Here is a 15,030-nt window from a genome sequence, read left to right as displayed (position 1 = left end):
GCAAACATTAGATACATGAAATTAAATTCCTCATGTGAAGCAAAAACATTTTTTTAAATGACATGATCAAACTGGATTAAAAGAGAGACACACTTTAAAATGTGTTAACAGAACTCCTTCATTTTACATTTTAGTTCAGTTCATTTCATGTTTGTAGAGTTTTGTTAAAGTAAACTGATGTTAACAGGCTGCAGACTGTGTGTCAATAATGTGAAATAACAATACAAATCATTAACATTTCATTAACAGACAGAGAACTGCAGATCAATGAATGCATATAAAGGTGGATACAGTATAAATTGAGAGTAGAAATTAAAACAATAAATAATAATAAGGAATTTGTGCATCCGTGTGAGTGGTGTAGTATTCGTCACAGTGAGTGTTACAGTGTGAATAATCAGCAAGTAGACAAACTTTATTTCAGCAGTGGAACCAAACTGACTGTTGAAACTGGTAAGATTCATATTTTTCACGGTTTCACACTTTAAAATGTGTCAACAGAACGCCTTTATTTGGCATTTTAGTTCAGTTTATTACAGTTTGTTTGATGCAAAGCAAATGTTGCGTGTAGAGCAGGGAAATGATTAAAAAAGCTGATGAGTAATGATGAATTTAAAAGTTATTCAAAAATCTGCTGCACAACGTAAAATATAACAACAAACAAGTTATAATACAGGTTAATGGATGTAGTGAAAGTGAATAAAACTGGAGGCAACATGGCATACATCAGTATTCGTCACAGTGAGTGTTACAGTGTGAATAATCAGGGAGGAAACAAACTTTACTTTAGCAGTGGAACCAAACTGACTGTTGAATCTGGTAAGATTCATATTTTTCAAGATTTTACACTTTATTATGTGTCGATAGAACTCTCTCATTTGGCATTTTAATTCAGTTTATTATAGTTTGTTTGATGTTACGTGTAGAGCAGCTTTCTGAATTTGTGAAATGATCAAAAACCTGATGAGTAATGATGAATTTAGAAGTTATATGCAAACTGATTTAAACCGGAAAAAAATCCACCATCACCTACACAATGTGAACTATAACAAAATATAACAACAAACAAGTAATAAAACAGATTTATGAATGAAGTGGAAGTGAATTAAACGGGAGGCAACATGGCATACATCAGTATTCGTCACAGTGAGTGTTAGAGTGTGAATAATCAGGGAGCGAAAAAACTTTACTTTAGCAGTGGAACCAAACTGACTGTTGAATCTGGTAAGATTAATATTTTTCATGATTTTACATTTTATTATGTGTCGACAGAACTCCTTCATTTGGTATTTTATTTCCTTTTATTACAGTTTGTTCAAAACGTGACCAGCTGCAGAGCACCGAAAAAGTAATATCTCATTGAGTTTTTACATTATGAGTCTTTGCTGGATGACCAAATCGTCTTCATATGTAAATATGTAAATACAATTATCAATCTGTATTAGTCCAACATCACAAAAATACATGTTAGACACCAGGGACTTAAAACACAAACAGATAATCCAGTGATTTCACACTTTAAAATGTGTCAACAGAACTCCTTCATTTGGTATTTTAGTTCAGTTTATTTCATGATTGTAGAGTTTGATTGAGGCAAACTGATATTAACACAATTAATGTGAAATAACAATACAAGTCAATAACATTACATTAATGAAACATCAGCTGCACAAATAGACATTGAAATGTAAAATATTAAGATAGGCCTACATGTTAAATTAAAATAAAGATTAATGAACAAACACAACAAATACAAGTGGCTAAAATAGAAATAACATGCAGCAGTATTTGTCACAGCTAGTGTTACAGTGTGAATGCTCAGTCAGGAAACAGAATTTATTTCAGCAGTGGAACCAAACTGACTGTTGAACCTGGTAAGATTCATATTTTTCACGATTTCACACATTTTGGTAGAACTGATATATTTGTAATTTAATTTGTGAAATTTGATTGATATAATTCTGATCTGGGCACATGCAGAATTAACAGCAAACATTAGATACATGAAATTAAATTCCTCATGTGAAGCAAAAACATTTTTTTTAAATGATATGATGAAACTGGATTAAGAGAGAGACACACTTTAAAATGTGAACTCCTTCATTTGACATTTTAGTTCAGTTTATTTCATGTTTATAGTTTTGTTAAAGTGAACTGATGTTAACGAGCTGCAGACTGTGTGTCCATAATATAAAATAACAATACAAATCAGTAACATTTCATTAATGAAACATCAGCTGTGTAAATAAAAATTGAAATGTAAAAAACCCCCAACAAATAATCAGATCAAACTGGATAAAGAGGGAGACCTGTGGATCAATTAGTGCACATGAAGGTGGATACAGCATACATTGAGAGTAAAAATAAACATCAAAAGAAATGAAAACAATAAATAATAATCCGGAATTCTTGCACCAGTGTGAATGCTGCAGTATTCGTCACAATGAGTTTTACAGTGTGAATAATCAGGGAGGCAAATTTTATTTCAGTAGTGGAACCAAACTCATTGTTGAATCTGGTAAGAGAAATATTTTACATGATTTCACACTTTAACATGTTGGTAGAACTGATTCCATTTGTGTTTGTTTATTCTATTGTTTTGTAGAGTTGGATTAATATAAAACTGACTGGACACATGCCGACTGAACTGCAAAACATTAGATTTCCTCATGATTAGCAAAAAAATCAAAACAAAAAATAACAAATGACTGGATTAAACTGGATTAAGAGAGAGAACTGCAGATCAATGAATGCATATAAAGGTGGATACAGTATAAATTGAGAGTAGAAATGAAAACAATAAATAATAATAAGGAATTTTTGCATCAGTGTGAGTGGTGTAGTATTCGTCACAGTGAGTGTTACAGTGTGAATAATCAGGGAGGAGACAAACTTTATTTCAGCAGTGGAACCAAACTGACAGTTGAACCTGGTAAGATTAATATTTTTCATGATTTTACACTTTATTATGTGTAGACAGAACTCCCTCATTTGACATTTTAGTTCAGTTTATTACAGTTTGTTTGATGCAAACTGATGAAACTGGTAAGATTCATGTTTTTCACGATTTCACACTTTAAAATGCGTCAACAGAACGCCTTTATTTGGCATTTTAGTTCATTTTATTACAGTTTCTGAATTTGGGAAATTATCAGAAAAGATGATTAGTAATGATGATTTAAAAGTTATTCAAAAATCAGCTGCACAACATAAAATATAACAACAAACAAGTTATAATACAGATTTATGGATGTAGTGAAAGTGAATAAAACTGGAGGCAACATGGCATACATCAGTATTCGTCACAGTGAGTGTTACAGTGTGAATAATCAGGGAGTAGGCAAACTTTACTTCAGCAGTGGAACCAAACTGACAGTTGAACCTGGTAAGATTAATATTTTTCATGATTTCACATTTTATTATGTGTCGACAGAACTCCTTCATTTGGTATTTTATTTCCATTTATTACAGTTTGTTTGATGCAAATCAAATGTTACGTGTAGAGCAGCTTTCTGAATTTGTGAAATCAAAAAACCTGATCAGTAATGATGAATTCAGGAGTTAAATAAACAAACAAGTAATCAAACAGATCTATGAATGTAGTGAAAGTGAATAAAACTGGAGGCAACATGGCATACATCAGTATTTGTCACAATGAGTGTTACAGTGTGAATAGTCAGGGAGTGAACAAACTGTACTTCAGCAGTGGAACCAAACTGACTGTTGAATCTGGTAAGATTAATAGAGCTTATTTTTGTTCATCCTTTTTTTTTACCTGAATTCATTGCATTTTTTAAAAGTTGAGACTCCACAGAAAATAAATACATTTTCAAAAAATATGAAAACGGATCAAAATGATGTCAAGTAATCAAAAACACAAAAGTTCAAACTAGTTTTAAATTGTGTAAAAACCAACAAGAGCCAACACAATACAGTGCCAATAACATCAGCTGCACAACACCATGTGAATACAATAAACACATTCATATTTAAACGTGCAAAGGCATAAACAAATAAAGTAAAACAATAAGACAATGAATAGTTACATAAAATTAAAAAAAACATAACAAAGAAAAAATATTAGAAAAAGGTCAATAGTGCGGAATGCCATTGCTGTCAGGAAAAAACAGAATAAAAATGAATGATTGAGTATGTGTATATATAAATATATATAGACACAAAGTAAAAAAAAAAAAGGCTTTGTATCTGCTAATTCTGACCTAAACTAATTCTGACACAAAAAAATGTAAAGAAAAAGGATAAAAAAAGGACTTAATTACAAACTTTTTCCATTTAATTTACAAGATAAGAAAAGTCAGTTTATTTTTACTCTTTAAGAAAAAAAAATTACAGCCTTATACTTAATATGGAAGTAACCTAAGATGGAAGGTTACAATTTTAACTTAAATAGCTGAAGCTTTGAAACAGATACTGTTCTTCTTTTTGGCAGAAAAGAGCTTCCGTACGGAAAATCATGTTACATATACATATAATACAATCATTTAATCAATATCAGTAAGCAATAACAGTAGCTCTCAAAGTTATATTAGTGTTTTCTGCTTGTGTGTGAGATTTGTGTATGAGTGTGTGTGGCTGTGTGCTTGGAACTGGATACAAACTGATATTTGGCGGCGGCATGAAGCTCATCGTGTCGACAGGTCAGTGATAGATTAAGAACAAAGGATGCAGTTTTTAATTTTAATCATAGTCAAGAACATAAGACGTCACAACTTGGACCAACATGAATCAAACAAAGAGTTAATAGTAGGAACAGAATTTGTAATAGAAAACATTGTTAGGAGTCCAGCCTACAAACTCTAAAGTAACGCAAGTAACTTGTGTCAACCAATGAGTCTGAAATGTTTTGTTTTCTTAAAACATTTTTTTTTTTTAATTTGAACAATTATCAACTTATTTATTTATTTTTTATACATAAGAGGTTAGCATCTTTAAACAAGACAGAACAAGATAATTGAAATAATATTTTCCAGAAGCAGCATTAAAAAAAAAACACTTATTAAAATAATAATAAATAGATTTACTGGTGAACAGTTTTAAAGTTAAAAAGTAAAATACTGAGTGACTTGACTTTTCAGTCAGCTGTCAGTCACAGTGTGTCAGTCGGTACAGGGAAGATTACTTTTGGGAGAGGAACTCTACTGATTGTCGACTCAGGTAAGGTGGAGAAATAAATTATATTATTTCATCATCTTTATATTTCTAAACAAAAAAACGTAATCGTATGAAGTAACTAGTGTCAACAAATTTGTTTATTTCCTTGAACATATGAAAGAAAGATCTTATTTAAAAAAAACACACTGGACTAAATGAGCATTTTCAGAATCAGCAATCCACAAGATGGAATATTATTATTATTATTATTTTTACTAGTGAAGTGATTAAATATTGAATAATGACTTGAGGTTTTTAGTCAGATGTCAGTCACAGTGTGACTAGAGGAAATGATAAGATTATTTTTGGAAGAGGAACTCAGCTAATAGTCGACTCAGGTAAGCAAGAAATAAATGCATATGTTTACTATTAAACATTAGAGGACTCATCTGACAAGTTTAGAGGATCTTTATGGACTATTTGTGTGAAAATCGTCCTGTCCTGTTATTTAGCGTTTTAACTGGCTGATCGAATTAAACAAAACCCAACATTCACAGCTCTCATTTCTAAATCTACAGGCACTTAACATTTTATCAAAACCTGGTCAACATCTGAGAAAACTACTAGATTTTATGGAAGCTCAAAAAATACTTAAATATAAATACTCAAAAAGAAAAGAACAATAAACAAAATAAAAATATCTTCAGGTTCAGAAAAGGGATACTTTTATTGCATATTCACATATGGAAGTATTTCGGCTATAGTTTTATATTTATACATAATAAAATTAACAGAATCATGAGATGCAGCAAAATTGTTATTCAATAAATTAAAATTCAATACATGATTTAAATTTTAACGTACTTACTTTAACTTTTTTGTTTTGGTTGTATCCTTCTCGAAAACTTTTTTTGTGAAAAACTAATCTGATGACACTGGACAAAATTGACTTAATATGATTCTGAATCATTTATTTAATAATAATCAATATTGAGAAAATGTCACTCAGCTTTACTTTGAAAAAAGTTTTGAAAACCACAGGAGGACTTATTAAAGCAGTTTCCTGGTGTTTTGTGAGTTTTTGTATCTTTAGGTTATTTGAGGTTTTTACTGCAGTGTTTCCAGTTGTGTGAATACAGGACAGAAGATGATTTTTGGTCGAGGAACTCAACTGACGGTTGAACCGAGTAAGAACCTTTTCTGAGTTTTAATTACTTATTCGTTTTCTGAGATTCTTTCAGAGTAAATGTTTTTTTTCCGTTTAAACCGTTCTTTACATAGAAGACTCGCTCTAGATTTTTGGCGTCTTAAAAATATGAAGATGCTGTTTTGTTACATGAACAGAAGTCAGAAAATGGATATCAATCTTTCACATTGACGATCTGAGCAGTTTTCAATGAATTCAGCGGTTGAGCGTCGTGAGTTCTTTTGCCTGAAAGCTTTGAGGAGACGTGTTTTTGTCACGTGTTTCATTGCTGTGTGAGATCTCTGGCGTGGATAAAATCCTGTTTGCAGCAGGAACTAAAGTGACTTTGGATGCCTGTAAGTTTGCTCATATTTCATCCAGAGTTTCATCTGAAACATGATTTTAGTTTCATCCCACTTAATCATTGCGCTCAGTTCTTGTGCATCATTTTAATGTCATAGAAAGCACAATTAAATCTAAACCTATACAGAACAGTTTTAGTTGTACTGTAACGTCACAAATTCAAACTTTCTTGTTTTTCTCACCCTATCCTCTCAGTCATTTAGACTTTGTAAGATGTTCACAAACAGAATTGAGCTTTTTTTCTGGTGCTGAAACGGATTCAAAGTAATGCAATATGTATGAAATCATATTCAGCTTCAGTATTTTGAAATGCATGTTTCCTAACTATCAAGTGAAGACTTGAGCCAGAAACAAAAGCAGGTTTTTAAACAGCCGATTATTCAGTGAGCTGTTTAAGCACTTTGAGATTAATGTCAGGAGACCCGACACTGTGTGAAAACGGGAGGCTTCAACCAAATCCTGTTTGGCTCCGGAAACAAACTCACCGTCGAGTCCAGTAAGTTTGATTGGTTTTTGAATACAATCGTCTTCACTTTAGAAATCATCAGAGAATCCCAATATGATCATAAGATTTTAAATTTAAGTAAACTGAGTTTAAGTTTTACAAAAAGTAAAAAAAATAAGTCAAAACTCAGGCAGGCACAAAACACACTCAAAAACACACAAAAATACATTTGCATCAATAAAAATGTTTTGATAAAAATAAACATCCACACCAAAACATTAACATACAACAAAAACAACCAAGTAAAAAAAAAAAAATCTAAAATTAAATTATCCAAAGAGAAACATGTTTAATATGCGGAGAGATAATTATTGATTAATAAGCAGAAAATATTAATTTCTGTGAGGCAATGTTCAGGAACAAGCTGATCATTTAACAACATCTAGATTTAGTGAGAACAGAAACACCGCATGACTTCTTCAGTCCAGGGTGAACAATTTGATTTTGAGAAGAAACCAAAGTTATTATTGATGTCTGAGTAACTAATGCCTTGATTACTATTAGCCTCTCAAATAATATTCATAATGTAAATTATATTAAATATACACTTTAAAGAAAAAACATTATGAACAATAGCTGCACAGAGGGAGCTCATATTCCTTTTTATAATATTTTTTACTATTTTTTCAAACCTACTCATGTAAAAAGCGTTCAAGAAAAGTAAAACTGAACCGTAAATAATCATAGTGATAAATACATAAACTTATAAAGAGCAAACCAAGAGCATCATCGCTCATACAAAACTAAATATAAAAAAAGTCTTTGTATTTGTTTATTTGTTCCAAATAAGTAAAGACATAAAGTAAGAATAAAAAACAACAACAAAAATAAAAATAGTCAAACAATTAGATGTACATTTCAAATGTGATATAAAAGGTATAATATGTACAAATAAAAGCTTTGTTATGTGTCTGGAATTTAATCACTCAGTCATATTTAAATGAAATTATGTTTTTCTAAATGAGTTTTGGTTCGGTTTGTTGTATGGTGCTTCATGTGGTGTGAATACTGGATTCAATAAGATCATCTTTGGGAGTGGAACCAGATTAACCATTGAACCCAGTAAGTATTAATATGGATTATATACATTATGTATATGGATTAAAAAGATGTGAAATATCTGAAAATTACAAGTTGTCACATGTGAAATGTTGAGTCTCAGTATTGTTCTAAAATGTTGTTACAATAATATTGTAAAGGACTGGGAAACGTTTGATCCTGCAGATCTGTCCCGACATATTTCAATCAGTTTTGTTTAGTCTGGTTTATTTACTCAGGTTTATTGAACCAGGTTTATTAAGATTAATACCAGATTAATTTCATGTTTTATTTATCAGATGTATGTAATCCAGGTTTAATTAATCAGGGTTAATTTATCGGGTTTATATAATCAGGTACATTTAATGAGGTTTATGTAATGCGGTTTATTTAGTGTTCATTTAATCAGGTTTATTTAATGTTCATTTCATTAGGGGCATTTTATCAGGTTTATGTAATCTGGTTTATTTAACATTCATATAACCAGGTTCATGTAATCAGGTTTATTTAATGTTTATTTAATCAGGTTAACTTAATCAGGTTAATTTAATCAGGTTTTAACCAATTTAAAAACAAAATTGAGCTAAATCTAAGTGCAAATTCAGACTTTTCAGATTTGTTTACTCTGGTTCCTCCAAGTAATATTTGCTCCATGTTGCTCCATGCTCATGTTGTTGAGCTTTCAGCTTCAGTTTCAAAGCTTGGATGTTCACAGTTTTTGTTTAGTGCTCTCATGTTGTGGGACTGTTGGTGGACGTGAGAAACTCATCTTTGGTTCTGGATCTCTGTTAGTGGTCCAGTCCAGTAAGTCTCATCTTCTTCTTTATCTTTTTGACTTGTTGCTGTTGAGTCATCATTGATTAGTGAAAAGTGATGGAAACGATTCATCATCTGTATGATGTTGTTGCAGTCGGTGAGGTTTGTGAAGAGAAACTTCACACTGGCAGAAACTAGATTCCTGACACTGATGTTAACGGCAGTTATTTCAATTATTTTCTTCGTGGTGAAACAGTTAACTTGATGAACAGATAAAATGGATCACAACTTCATTTAAATTTAAAGAGCTCAGTTTGACATCAAATCTAAACAATCTGATGTTTATTATGTTTACAGTGAGAAAGAACACAGTGAGAAAAAAGGTCTCCTTTTACAGTGTGCAAAGTTATAATAATACTAATAATCATAACAATAAACAGTAAAACAGGATTAATCTACAGCTTGAGAAAAAATAAAGAACATAAACATTCAATATTTCTATTGTAGAGTCCACTGCAAAGTAAATTTATTTGAATGAAAATAGAAGCTACAGTTGCTAAACATTATTTATATGAAGCATCTATAAATGCGAAAATAAAACTGGTAACACATTTTGATTTTTGATCTGGAATGATCAATAAAACATTTACATCTACTGCAGGGTACATATCAAAATGTACATTTTATTTATAATTGACAGTTGTTTTGAATAGAAACATTGTCTTATTTTTTTAACTAATGTATTAACGCATCAGAAGTCTCAATTTAAAAATCATTTATTTAGAAATTAAGTTTGGTTCAGTTTTTGTTATGGCGCTTCATGGTGTGTGACTACTACGAGTCAATATAAACTCATCTTTGGAAGTGGAACCAGATTAAGCATTTATTCAAGTGAGTACTGATATTGATCCTAATCGGTCTTGGGACAATGTGGGACAAAGTAGAAAATAATTCTACGCTGCTCTCAGCTATAAAACTTGCATTTACAAAATCTAATTTTTCACAAAGACAACTGTATAAGTTTTTATGAGGCTAAATGGCTGAAAGAATTTCTTCATCCAGATAATTGCTATTGACGATATTATCCCAATAATCATAAAAATAGGCTTTAAACTCTGAAAATGGCAGCAAAACATACTGATATCCGTTTTATTGCGTCAAAGATATTTTTAGGGAACATCCTTTTTAGTGAAAATCAATCAAATCTTAAATAAGATGATCTTAAATCATAAGGTCTCCATGCATATATATAGAGGATTAATAATTAAAAAATATTATATATATATTATATTGTTATATACCAAGATAATGAGCTAGACAGCTTTTTCAAGTCGACTGTGATCACAATTACGATTATTCCAATAATGTAAATTCACCCAGATGAATTTCTTGTTTGTATTTTTATTATACTTGGCCATAGAAGCTTATACAATCCCATCCATAATCGAAATAACACCCAAACACCTCAATATCTCAATAATTATAATGAAAAGTTTATTTATAGTGTAAATATAAAAGTTTTCTAAACTGTGAGTTTGTGTAACGGGGCTTCGTGTTGTGTGACTACGAATCAAAAGATCGTCTTTGGAAGTGGAACCAGATTAAACATTGAACCCAGTGAGTACTGAGATATTAGGTTATAAATATTATTTATACATGGTAAACCTTTATAAATATACAGTGTTTTGCTATAATATAAAAAAAAACAGAGTTGGAGAAAATACAAAGATAAAAATGTGTTGGACTGATTGATGAGTCAGCAGTGATGGAAATTATTAATTTGACTAAAAAAACAAATCACTCTATCATGATATACAAATACATCACATTTTATATAGTAAATGATTGAAATGTGAATTTGTTTTTAATCAATAATGTCTTTATTTAAATAAGTGGAATTTATTTACCCTATTTAAACAATGATTTTCTTAAGTTTGGTACAGTTAGTCACTCTGCTGGGTTTGTGTTTTGGTGTTTCTCATTGTGTGAATACTGGAGGTGGATTGAAGTTGATCTTTGGAAGTAAAAGCAGATTAAACATTGAACCCAGTAAGTACAGATTAAAAATATATGTATAGGAGGTGTCTTTACAGAGTTTTACTCGAATACACACTAAACCACAATTAAAAGCTTTAGAATCTAAGAAGTAGTTCAATAACATTTAGTGAAAACAAATCTTTAAAATCGTTTTCATGAACATAACCATCACTCTGCTAAGTTTGCGTTATGGTGCTTCATGTTGTGTGAATACTGGAGGTGCATATAAAATCATCTTTGGAAGTGGAACCAGATTAAACATCGAACCCAGTGAGTACTGATATAGATTATCAATATTATTTATTTGAAGCAAAAACTTTATTCACAGATGATATAAAAAACACTTTATTCAGCTGTCATGGATGCAGTTTGATCATAATAATCAAAGGTATCAACACTAAAACACTGTTCATTATCTCTACAGTACACTGAATGTTTTTTAGTCTCAAATGTAAAAGTGAAGTTTTGTTCAGTAAATCACTCTTCTTAGTTTGTGCTATCATACTTCACGTTGTGTGACTGGAGGTGCAAATCAACTCATCTTTGGAGGTGGAACCAGATTAAACATTGAACCCAGTAAGTACTTATATTGATTAAATATTATTTCAATAACAATAATAATGTTTTATAAACACAAAAGCAATTATGCCTAATATTCACAATCTGTTACATCAAATGTTAAAACATATAACATATAAATGAAGCCAGCTTCAGTTTGTCACTGAGTTTATGCTGGATATGAGGTGATCTTTGGAAGTGGAACCCAGTAAGTAGTGATATAGATCTAAAATATTATGGCCATGGGGAATTAGAATATTATTATTAATATGAAACATACTGAATAATTATTTGTCAGTGAAACCCTTGTATCTCTAAATGTCAATCTTTTTTGTCTAATCTGTATGATGCTGCACTTTCATTGTTATCCATGAGATAACAAGAGAATTTCGAGTTCAGAGTTTTTATGAAAGATTGTTTTAATCCTTACAGTTAAAATAATAACAAATACACCAGCTGCCAGAGATTAATCAGAATCATCAATGTACTCATTCAGAGAATCAGCGCTTAAACACCCCAATACCTCAACTGTTGAGTTAATTTTCTAATTTACATTTTATTTATAGTGTAAATTTAAAAATAATCTTTCTTATATTCAGTTCTTCATCCTGAGTTTTTGTCATGATGCTTCATGTTGTGTGACTACTAGCAATAACAATCGGCTCATCTTTGGAAGTGGAACCAGATTAAACATTGAACCCAGTAAGTACTGATATTGATCATAATCAATATTCATGAGGTGTCTTTAAAAGCGAACTTTATACATGAACACATATAAACCAGAATAGCAGATGAAATAATAATAATAATCATTATATCAGAAAAATAAACTACAAAACAAGTCAAACTGAGCAATAAAATAAATGATATTCAAAATAAATACATCATCAATATAAATCAATGGCGGTATCAAGAACTCAACACTAAATATCAGAATATACATTTTTAGAGAGTATCAACACTAAAATAGCTCATTATCTACTGTTTAGGTCATATTAACATTTAAATATTTTTTTATTTGAATGCTATTTATATAACCCATAATCAGTTTACAGTCTGTCCCAGGACGCTTGAATCAAATAAGGAAAAACTCCCTAGAAACCTTTAATGGGTTATAGTATAAATGTAAAACATAGAATAATAATAATTATAATGTGGATTTGTTTTTGATCAATATAATTTGTATTTTCATAAAAAAAAGGAATGCAATAATTCAGGCAGAACTCTCAAGTGCAAAAACATTTTTTATCTCAGCGAAGGTCAGGTTCAGTTCATCACTCTGAGTTTGTGTTGTGGTGCTTCATGTTGTGTGAATGCTGGATATAAAATAACCTTTGGAAGTGGAACCAGATTAAACATTGAACCCAGTGAGTATTGATATACATCATAAATATTATTCATATGAAGTATGTTCAAAGGCAAAATGTACTGTTATTGACACAAAAACAGAATAGAAGTTAAGACGTTTTGTTAAACTGGACATCGATGTATGAACGGCTGCTATGGAAATTATTTTCATAAAATCAGCACAAAAAACACTTTGCATGCATTGAAAATATGTGTACATGTGCATAGGTCACAATATTTAAAGATATTATTATGAAGGGAATATAAATACATCTGGCAATCTAATATTAATTTCAAAAGCATTGTTGGCAAGTTCATTCTATATTTCTACTTACACGATGGCAGGGTACACGATGGACAGGTCGCCAGTCTATCACAGGGCCCGTCATAAAATTCAATAATTCAAATTAGCTATTTTTAAAGTGAAGTTTTGGTTCAGTTCTTAAGTTAATTTTTTTTTTCTATTGCTTCATATTGTGTGAATGCTAGATGTTAATATACAAAACCATCTTTGGAAGTGGAACCAGACAGTAGACCATTGAAACCAGTAAATTGCCCACTGGGATTAGTAATATATGTAATAGTGGGATTAGTAGCTAATTCCACTATTCACATCGTGTAAATTTACCATATTTTGGTTCCAAATCTAGTCAGCTACCAGATTTTAAGTTCATGTCCGTTCCTTTGTTGTTGAAGTCAGTGAAGTTTGTGCACTGAGGCTTCAGACTGTGTGAATGTTAATAAGATTATCTTTGGAAGCGGCACCGAACTTCATGTTAATGCCAGTAAGTTTCATTCTTTTCATTTTTTGCGTGAAAATCTGATTGCAAAATAGTTAAATTTGGCAACCTTGGTTTTAAAATGCTTTACCTACATTCTACAACAAGATACGGAGATGAGATACAAAAGCAACATTTTGAAAATGTTAATGTCAAGTGAAAAACAAAAGTGATTTGTCAGCATTTGATGAATGAAAACATTTGAAGAATTTAATGGACCTTTGAGGGTTTCATGGTTCTGTGAGACAAATGCCACCAGGTTAACTAATAACTAACTCATCAAACTATCTAAAATCAATCATCCATACTTTACACAGACTTGATCTATTGCACCATTTAATACTATTCTTCCTTAACCGACATCTAGCAAATGTGTCCAGTTGATTACAAAACTTAGTGATTGTTGAACAAATTTGTTAAAAATGTTTCTTTTTGTCTCTTTATTGATCGTGAAACATTTACATGCTTAAATATTCCATCAAAACCTCTTAGTTAGGTCTAGGGAAACAAAGGAGACTATCACGAGTCACTTTGTTGGGAACACACAACTCCTGTTAACGCAAAAGTTATTACTGATACTGATTAATTCTTCTTTAAGTTGATATTCATTTTAGGTTTTTTCCTTTTCGAATTAGAGAAGGTTATTCAGCCCATTGGGACAACTGAACTGCTTCCCTGTTGATGTATTAGTGTTTTGTGTTGTGTGAACTGGAATTTACAAACTGATCTTTGACTCGGGCATCCGACTGAACGTTGAAGCCAGTAAGTCAGTTAGATTTGTTTGAGTTCAGTATTTTATGTTTAATCACTATAATCTCCAGGGTGTTCAATTCCATCAAAATTCAGTTTCTTTAATGTTTTCTTTCATAAACAAAGATCACAACAGTTAACATTAAACACTTCGGCTGATAGTGTGCGTGTACGATTTAGATTTGGTCCATTACATGTCATCATGATACTGATTAGCATTGCTGTTGGGAAAAACGCTTGTATATAAAGTTCAGATAATAAGATATGCCATTTTCAGCCCCTTAAACACATTTTACATGAAAAAGAAAAAAGTATTTTAGTCTTCTAAAAAAATATAGTATTTGCAAACAATATTATTACATTCATGGGTGTGAGATCTGTAGTTATTGTTGAGGGCAGGAACACTGAGACTGGTACAGGAATCGAAAAATTTATTTTTGGTCAAGGAATACAATTGACTGTTGAATCCAGTGAGTATCATTTTAACTTGTATATAATAGACTGATAATACTAGATTTAACTATTAAACTTTCTGAGGAGACACAGTATTTCACATCTTCATCTGCCAAAAACAGTGTATGGGTGTATGAGACAATATG

The 15,030-nt window shown here is 30.9% G+C and overlaps 1 protein-coding gene across 11 annotated transcripts in view; it reads left to right on the top strand.

Annotated features, from left to right (window-relative positions):
• The first annotated feature begins 701 nt into the window (after positions 1–701).
• LOC311012643 (M1-specific T cell receptor alpha chain-like) overlaps positions 702–15,030 on the top strand; it is a 32,020-nt gene continuing 17,691 nt past the window's right edge. The window contains exon 1 of one of the 11 annotated variants that reach the window (XM_084008211.1): positions 702–819. In XM_084008211.1, coding sequence (XP_083864337.1) covers positions 717–819 — 103 coding nt within the window. In that variant the 5' untranslated portion in view covers positions 702–716. Of the gene's footprint in view, positions 820–2,364; positions 2,519–2,775; positions 2,933–3,267; positions 3,386–3,604; positions 3,733–4,604; positions 4,659–6,244; positions 6,300–8,851; positions 9,009–10,654; positions 11,010–11,137; positions 11,268–14,780; positions 14,902–15,030 lie in introns of those variants that run through there. The other 10 variants (XM_084008210.1, XM_084008207.1, XM_084008209.1 and 7 more) reach the window with 10 other exon arrangements.

Source organism: Eutrigla gurnardus (genome assembly GCF_963514095.1).
Source record: "Eutrigla gurnardus genome assembly, chromosome: 4".
Taxonomy (NCBI): domain Eukaryota; kingdom Metazoa; phylum Chordata; class Actinopteri; order Perciformes; family Triglidae; genus Eutrigla; species Eutrigla gurnardus.
This window is presented reverse-complemented; position numbering and strand designations above follow the sequence as displayed.